Raw genomic sequence first — 8,398 nt, 5'->3', positions numbered from 1 at the left:
TCTCTCTCTCTCTCTCTCTCTCTCTCTCTCTCTCTCTCTCTCTCTCTCTCTCTCTCTCTCTCTCTCTCTTTCTCTCTTCTCTCTTCCTCTTATTTTCCCAGCAGGAGCCAGGGAAGTTTGAGGGAAGGTACCAGGGACCACCTGGTAAGTTTTCATGGGGACTAGAGGCAGGGGTAGATTTGGGACCTTTCAAGAGGATGAGCTTGGGTTGAAAAATCTGGAGGAGCCCTTGGTGGGGGTGGGCTCCTGTCTCTCATTCTCTGTCCTTAATTCCAAGTCAGCCTTACCTGGGGGAGCGTTATCGATGGGACTTGAGCTGCCAGTCCAGGTGCTTGTAAGCCACTTTTCATGGTCATACATCCAACCACAGCTTTCCTCCATGAAATCAAAGTTGCAGTTGAAGCCTGGCGGAGGCTGAAAATCTTTGTCTAAGAGAGAAAGATAAACCAAAGGAAAACAAATGATACAAGGTTTCTAGAACAGCCATGGCAGTGCTGTTTAAATAGTTGGCAAGTCCTAAGTGGAGAGGAGAGAAGAATGGTTCACCCTGCTTATTCATTTAACTGATCCTGGTGATCATCAGCTCTCTGGAGCCTTGGGTCCTGTCCTTCCCAGGATCAGGTGCCAAATCTGTCACCAGTTGCCATGGTGAATAAATATAAATGAGGGCACCAAATGTCTCCAGTCTCTGTTCAGCCCCTTCCGTCCATGTCCCAAAGCAGACAAATGCTCAAACCTCTCCTCTCCTAAATACCAGAGAAGAATGACTCCCTAGTGCCTCAGTTGCAGTCTGGCTCCCCCAAAGTATTATCTCAACTCCTGCCAACCCAGCTCTAATAAATGATGGAGCAGGCCATTAGTGCCAGGAGAGCACAGGATGCCTGCTCTCGTGGAAGGGGGCATGGAGGAGAAAGTGATCTCATGGACAAGGGAAATGTGGAAGTTCCTGTTTATCTCTCTCTGCTATTTGTCGAACAGCAGAAAGGCAGAGCAGAAAGCTTCTTATCCCTACAGTGAGATATGACAGGAAGGGCTGCTTGGCACAATAAGGAAGTCGTGAATTCTACAGCAGCAGCAAAATACTGCAGCTGTTCAAGAGACAAAGAAAGGTGGAGTAGGGGTAGAAGATCCACGCTGATGAAGTTAAAAACGTGTCAGATCAGCCAGAGGTTAAGACTGAATCGTAACCCACCAGGGGGCAAACACAGTGAGTGAAGTGCCAGTCACTTTGTGCCAAGGTCTGGAGGGTCATGAAATAGATTATAGAGACCCTCTCATTTTTTGGGTGAGGAAACTGAAGTCTGACAAGGTTCACTGATTTGTCCAAGAGCATACTGGTAGAGTCAGAAGTTGGATCTGAACCCAGGTTCTGTCCCCCTCCAAAAATCAGGACTCTTTCCATTGTATCAAACTGTCTCCCTGAAGGGAAGCTTTCTTCTGCCCTTTTTTTAGAAAAAGGACAGTTAACTGTCTGTCCCATGTTATTTAGTCATCTGCCACCCAACGTATCGAGGAGAATGTACCCAATGGCCTCTTGAGGGCTTCCCCTAACTCCAGGACTCTAGCTTCTATGTAGGTGGGGGAAACAATGCAGGACTGAGAATAGGGGAGGAGAGAGACAGAAACCTGAAGTCAGAGCCTTGCCTCAGCTAGTCAGGTTACACCGGCCAGGGCTTTAGCAGTGGGGAGGAAATGAGGTGGCGGGAAAGAGAAATCAGAAAGCCAGAGAAAGGAAGCTCTCAAGGAAGGCACAAAGTGAGCTATAGGGAAGTCTAAAATGGGTCATTTATCGAATCAAATCGCACTACCATGGTGGGGTGGGGATGCTAAGGATCGAGTCAGAGGGGAAAGGTCACTGCTGGTCCCAGTGACAGAAAGTAGATGGTGACCACAACTTGTTTGTACTCTTCTCTCCAAAAATAGGATACTTAAAGCTGGCTCTCCCTCTCTCTGGCCAAAGTTAGCATTCACTGGGAAGTTACACATGGCAATCATTAAGGGAGCAACAACCTGTGGTTTAGAAGAGACAGCCCATGCTCTGTATATCGCCCCACCTCCCAACCCTCTTTCAACTTCTGAGTTTCTTTCTTTGCTTTCAAAATACAGAATCATTCAATATACCATAATTCGTCTCCAGCTTTACTCCACATTTAAATCTTTTGAAAAAAAGAGAAGGGGAAAAGGGGTGGCTAGGTAGCAGAATGGATAGAGTGACAGGTCTGGAGGTGAGTTGGGAGGACCTGGGTTCAAATCTGGCCTCAGACACTTCCTAGCTTTGTGACCCTGGGAAAAGTCCCTTAATCTCGATCGCCTCATCCTTGTACCTCTTCTCTCTTAGAATGGATACTAAGAAGGTATGGATGGGTTTAAAAAATAAAGGGGGGGGCGATGTGAGAAACCTCAAAAATAAACACAACAGAAAATTCTACAATTACATTAATCACAGATTTCTGAAATTTAACTGCAGCACTCTTGAAATGATTGCCATTTAGATAGAAAACCCCTTTTAAAACAAGCTAATTCCACTAATCTGATACTGTATCACTATGCCTTTCACTTTGGCTCTCAAGCCACCCTAAACATATCCTGGAAGATTCCCTAAATCTCTCTCTTTTCTCCAAAAAAGTATACACAAAAATCTCAAGTTCATTAACATACCAGAACTCTGTAATAAAGTTATTCTGACCAATGGATTCCCTCCCTCCAATACCCCCCCAAAAAACATAAACAAAAGTGCATTCCCCAAAGCATGTGCATTAAATTATCATTTTCAGTCGCACAACTTCAGCATTTATTGTTGGCCTCCTTCCCATTCTTCTTTGATCCTTTTTTTCCCTTTAAGTCCAGTTGATCAGAGCAGTATCTCTTACTGTCCAAAGGCTGAGCTAGCAGAATTGGGAGATTTCATAATCCTCCTACTAAGCTTATAAAACATCTTTACGTCTCCATCACTTCCCAAGTCCCTGCTCCAATCTTCCCTCATTTCACTTAATGAACATTTAGTAATGATCAGTAATTTACTGTAAATTGAGGTTGTCAAAGCTTTAAATTCTAGCCAAAAATGCCAGATGTTCCAAAATTTGTGGTTTATTAGGAATGTCCTCAAGCTTAGTGACCTTATGCGTATGATTTAAAATGTGTCTCATTTTCAGGCTCCGCCAATTACTGTCTTTAACTGAGACATACTCAGAAGACCCCAAAAAGGAACATAAATTCTGCATGTGAACTGTCAGGTCCAGAAATAGATGATTCCCTACTTTTTGGAAAAAACACTTGGGGGGGGGGGGCTTTTTCAAATCTCTTGCTCTCTTCTTCTGACTTATTTAAACTATTTTTTCATAAACAAACACACATGAAAATCTTGGAAGATTGGATCAGGCCAGTTTCTTCTAGAACCAAGACCACTGTGCTTTCTTCCGTCAGAATCTATGACATAAAGTGAAGCGGTCATTAGGTAACCAACAGTTGAATTACCAGCCCTGCCCCCTTTGTCTATCTCTAAAATAATAATGAGTTTGATTTCTCTTGTTAGAAAAATATAGCAGGATTATTTGTGAAATCCAACTGTGAAATGGCACTGCTTTAACTGGGAAGGCAAGCAGATGGGAATTTTGAAAACTGGGACTTACGTCAGGATAGAAGTCATCAGGTTGGGTCTGACCTTGGCCACTTACCTTCTTCAGCACTACAATTTTCACCGCAATCTGTGGTTTCCTCATCTGTAGGATACTGAGTCGTTGTCTCTTCATTCTTCAAAGTTGGTCTTAGGGTCTCTACAGTGGGTCTCGTATCTGTGGGAAGAAAATGCAAGAGGATTGAATGTTGAGCTGTCCTGCCTTGAAATGATGGAGGATGCCAACCAAACAGGAAGTACGAACTCTTCCTAGTAGGATTAGGCGCATCATTTGAGTAATTTCTAAGGCTTATTTTATAGGTGTAGCTAGATAACATAATGGATAGAGCTCTAGGTCAAGAGTTGGGAGGACCTGGTTCAAATCTGGCCTCAGACACTGACTTAACCCCAATCGTGTGGTCCTTGCCCTTCTTCTGTCTTAGAACTGATATGAAGACAGAAGATAAAAGAGTTTTTCAAAAAAGGTTTATCAGGGGTAGCTAGGTAATTCCATGGACTGAGAGTCAGACCCAAAGATGAGAGGTTCAATTCTGGCCTCAGACACTTCCTAGCTGTGTGACCCTGGGCAAGTCACTTAACCCCTCCTGCTCTTCTGCCAAGGAACCAACACACACTATTGATTCTAAGATGGAAGATAAGGGTTTAAAAAAAGATTTCTTTTAAACATCAATCAATTAACAAATATATATTGAGTGCTTACTATGTGCTAGGTACTACATTGGTGACACAAAGACAAAAGAGAAAGTCCCTACTGTCTTATTAAAGAAGACTAAATGCACATCCAAGTTTTTATATAAGTACTAGAAGGATCAGCTAGGAGACACAGTGGCTAGAGCGCCAGGCCTGGAGTTAGGAAGATCTGAGTTCAAATCTAGATTCAGATACTTGCTAGCTCTGTTTGCCTCAGTTTCCTCATATGTAAATGTAAAATGAGTTGGAGAAGGAAATGGCAAACCACTCTAGTATCTTTGCCAAGAAAACCTCAAATGGGATCATGAAGAGTTGGGCAAGACTGAAATGACTGAACAACAAAAACAATGACCAGAAGAGAATTCTGGGGAGAAAGTACTAGTAAGCTGGGGGGATAAGGAAAGATCTCATGTAGAAGGTGACATAATTTTATTTGTTTTTGTTTTTGCTTTTAACCTTTAACTTCTGTGTATTGGCTTCTTGGTGGAAGAGTGGTAAGGGTGGGCAATGGGGGTCAAGTGACTTGCCCAGGGTCACACAGCTGGGAAATGTCTGAGGCCAGATTTGAACCTAGGACCTCCCATCTCTAGGCCTGACTCTCAATCCACTGAGCTACCTAGCTGCCCCCCTTTTTTGTTTGTTTTTGTTTTTGTTTTCATAATTTTAGCTTCAAAGAGAACTGGGGATTCTGAGGGATGAAGATGAAGATGATGCATTTTAGGCACGAGAGACAGACTTTGCAAGGACCCAGTGTATTGGGTACGAGGAACAGCAATAATATCACCTCAGCTGGCTTGCCAAGCACATGAAAGGGAGCAACCTATGATAATGGGTATGTGCTAGAGTATAAGTTCTGTGAGGGCAGGAATTATACCTTATTTCTCTCCAAAGGGCTTTCAGGTGCCTAAATTAAGTAACAGTATGTAGGATAGATTGGTGGAACTAAATATTTACCAAATTAAATGTTTTTGGATATTAAGTAATAAAACTATTTCATTCACTGGATAAAAAGCTTCTCATGGGCATAGACAGTAACCCTTCACCCCCATTTATCTAGAAGTCAGACTTCTGACAATCTCCACCACTATGCAGAACCCAATGCAGAATTCTGAAGAGCCAAGGGCCTTTGACTTGTGAAAATAGCTATCACAAAGCCCATAAACTAAAGTCAATGACTTAAAACAATTCCTGTCATTACCAACTTCTTATTAAATGGGTTTTCATTCATTTATTTTTTGCCCATTCATTTTGCTTTATGGAAAGGCCAATCACTCATGACCCTGAGTCACGAAGACTGTCTAAGAAGGCAGGAAAGTATGTAAAATTCATGTTTTAGGAAGATTTCTATCCAAATGGTCAAATAAAAGTTTTAGTGTTTAACATATTAAGCTTCAATTATGCTAAAAATTCATCTCACTAATGTATTCAAAAAAGCATTTATCTGCTGCCTATTATGGGCAAACCACTGTACTAAGATAGATAATAGGGATATACAAAGCAAAATATGACAAAATTCCTGGATTAAAGTTTATAATCTATTATGGGATGTATGACATGTTATAAATAAACATAATAAGAAATAGAATATGCCTAGAAGAGATGCAAAATATCTGAAAACAGAGTTCATAAGAGGGGAAATATTATTTCTGGCAAGGGACATCCCAGAATGCTTCATGTAGGCGGTAATATATGACCTGGGTCTTGAAGAAAAGTGGGATTTTAATAGGCAGAGATGTTGGGTAAGGGCAAATCCAAGGAATGGAGAAGAGTGTAAACAAAGGTTTGGAGGTGAGAAAGCTCAGGTGTGTTGACTTCAGAGTGTGTATCAAGAAGGAAAGTGAGAAAAGACTGGAAATGTAGAGTGAAGCCAGATTCTAGGTCTTAAAGACAAACTAAAGAGTTTGGACTTTGGGGGGTGGGTAGTAGGGAATCTGAATATTTTTGAGCAGGAGAGTGCTGTGAAGAAATGTTAAAGATGATAACAGTGTTTAGGATAGGTTGGTAGGGCTGAAGATGGGGGAGAAAGGAGAAAGAGATCAGTCAAGAGGCTGATGCAACAATCTAAGTGAAAAGAACCATAACTGGGAATCCCAGCATATGGGACAAACTCATTTGTGTGGAGGATAAGAAAACCATTCTTAAGAGAATCTAGTCTGTGTTCCTTCAGGAGGTTGGGAGTGGAAGAGAAGGGAGAGAAATAATCCCATTGCAGGCATCGTAATGTATATTATGTATGTTTTTATGTATATACACACATACACACATAGAATTGTACACACACACAAATCAGAAAATCTTCTTTGTTTGGCTCAGGAAATATTCAACCTCCAGTACAGGGAAGTTCAAACAAGGGGATTCCCACTAGTTCTGAATGTAAGTTTCCCAGCAGGGAAGAGATATTCAAGAGTACCACATTTATCTGGCATAGGATAGGCATAGGGGATATCTGGCATAGGATAGGATAGGTGTTCCCCACAGGTGCCTAAATGTGAATTCTTCATCTTTTGCCTCTTGGACCAGAAAGGAACACCAGAATACAGGATAGCTTTGAAACTTACTTGTGGGATTTACATATGTTTAAAAAGAAGAGCAAGTTTTATATATCAGAGATTCTCAGTTTCTTGCAAAATCCACTTTTGGGGTCCTATTTTGTATATGGAAATGCTTATTTTTATTTGGTGTTGGTTAAGTTCAGAATATACATTTTTAAGTCTGTGCCTCCTTTTTTCAGGAAACCACTTTTCTCCTAGTCATTTAGATGTCTTCCATCTCCCTCAGCTCCAGACCCAAACCAAGTCTTATTGATTCTTAATTCTCATGAACTCTTATCTCTATTCCAACTATCATCATCCTACTCAGACTTTTGTTACTTTTCCTTGGAGCTCTAACTAGGACAAAATATTGTGCCCCAGGTGCTAACACCTAAGGGCCCCAGTTCCTACACACTGTGGTCCAGAGACCACCATACTTAGACCTTATAGACCCCCATAGCCTCTTTCCCAATAAGGGTTGGGGAAGTAGATAATCTGGTCTAAGGAGAGAGCAAGGGAATGACTTCTTGGCCTGTCAGATCTTGGACAGAAATGGAAGAGAATGGATACACATGTACACATATGCATATAGATAGTATATATGTAATCATATACATGTGTGTATGTGTATTGTGTGTGTGCGTTTCACCAGTTGAACCCCTCTCTAACAAATTAATCTGAACCACAAATGGGAAAAACATAAGTAAATCTAGACAACCTGTGCCTCCCCTGACTCCATGAGGCATTGTGAGGATTGGACTACAGATTTAAAGGGTCAGAGTGTCCTCTTTTGGAAATCTCCTTGGAAGCGAGTGACAAAAACAATTTAGAGTCATGTCATTATTTAGCATGTAAGTTCCTTGAGCATCAGGAATGAACCATTTCCCTCTTTTTATCCCAAGCACCTAGTACTGTGCCTGGCAAGGAGTAAGGACTGAATAAATGTTTATGGATTGACTAACAGATAATATATATGAGGGCTCTTGCAATAAATGGTTTGGTATAGTGTCTTCCTATAGGAGTTGGCCCAGTGTATGGAAAGAGGAACAACACTTGGCATTCTTCCCATTTCCATTAAAGTTCATTCACTCTATTATTCAGGATTAATAGTAATAGCTAACATTTTATGTGACACTTTAAGGTTTGCAAACACATCTTAACACCTCATTTAATTCTCAAAGGAACCCTGTTAGATAGGTAAGGTAGGCAGTTTAGGTGGTATAGTGGTTAGAGCACCTGACCTGGAATTAGGAAGACCTAAATTCAAATCCCTCCTCAGATACTTACTGTGGCCCTGGCCAAGTTATCTAACCTTTGTCTACATCAGTTTCATCTTCTGTAAAATGAAGGAAAAAATAGTGCCTACTTCCTAGAGTTCAAATGAGATATTTGTAAAGCACTTTGCAAACCTTAAAAAATGTTCTCTCTCCTTCCCTCCCTACCTCCTTCCTTCCTTCACTTCTCTCTCTTTCCCTCTCTTCCCTTCTTTCTTTCTTTCCTTCCTTCCTTCCTTCCTTCCTTCCTTCCTTCCTTCCTTCCTTCC

General features: G+C 41.4%; 1 protein-coding gene across 1 annotated transcript in view; it reads right to left on the bottom strand.

The window, feature by feature from the left end:
* NRP2 (neuropilin 2) overlaps nucleotides 1-8,398 on the bottom strand; it is a 158,909-nt gene that overhangs the window by 64,914 nt on the left and 85,597 nt on the right. Inside the window, exons 12-13 of the mRNA XM_044669414.1 lie at nucleotides 3,675-3,791; nucleotides 288-428 (exon numbers count right to left, since the gene is read on the bottom strand). Coding sequence (XP_044525349.1) covers nucleotides 288-428; nucleotides 3,675-3,791 — 258 coding nt within the window. The remainder of the gene's footprint in view (nucleotides 1-287; nucleotides 429-3,674; nucleotides 3,792-8,398) is intronic.

Source organism: Gracilinanus agilis, chromosome 3 (assembly GCF_016433145.1).
Source record: "Gracilinanus agilis isolate LMUSP501 chromosome 3, AgileGrace, whole genome shotgun sequence".
Classification (NCBI taxonomy): domain Eukaryota; kingdom Metazoa; phylum Chordata; class Mammalia; order Didelphimorphia; family Didelphidae; genus Gracilinanus; species Gracilinanus agilis.
Note: the sequence above shows the minus strand (reverse complement) of the source record. Positions and strands in the feature narration are given on the sequence as shown.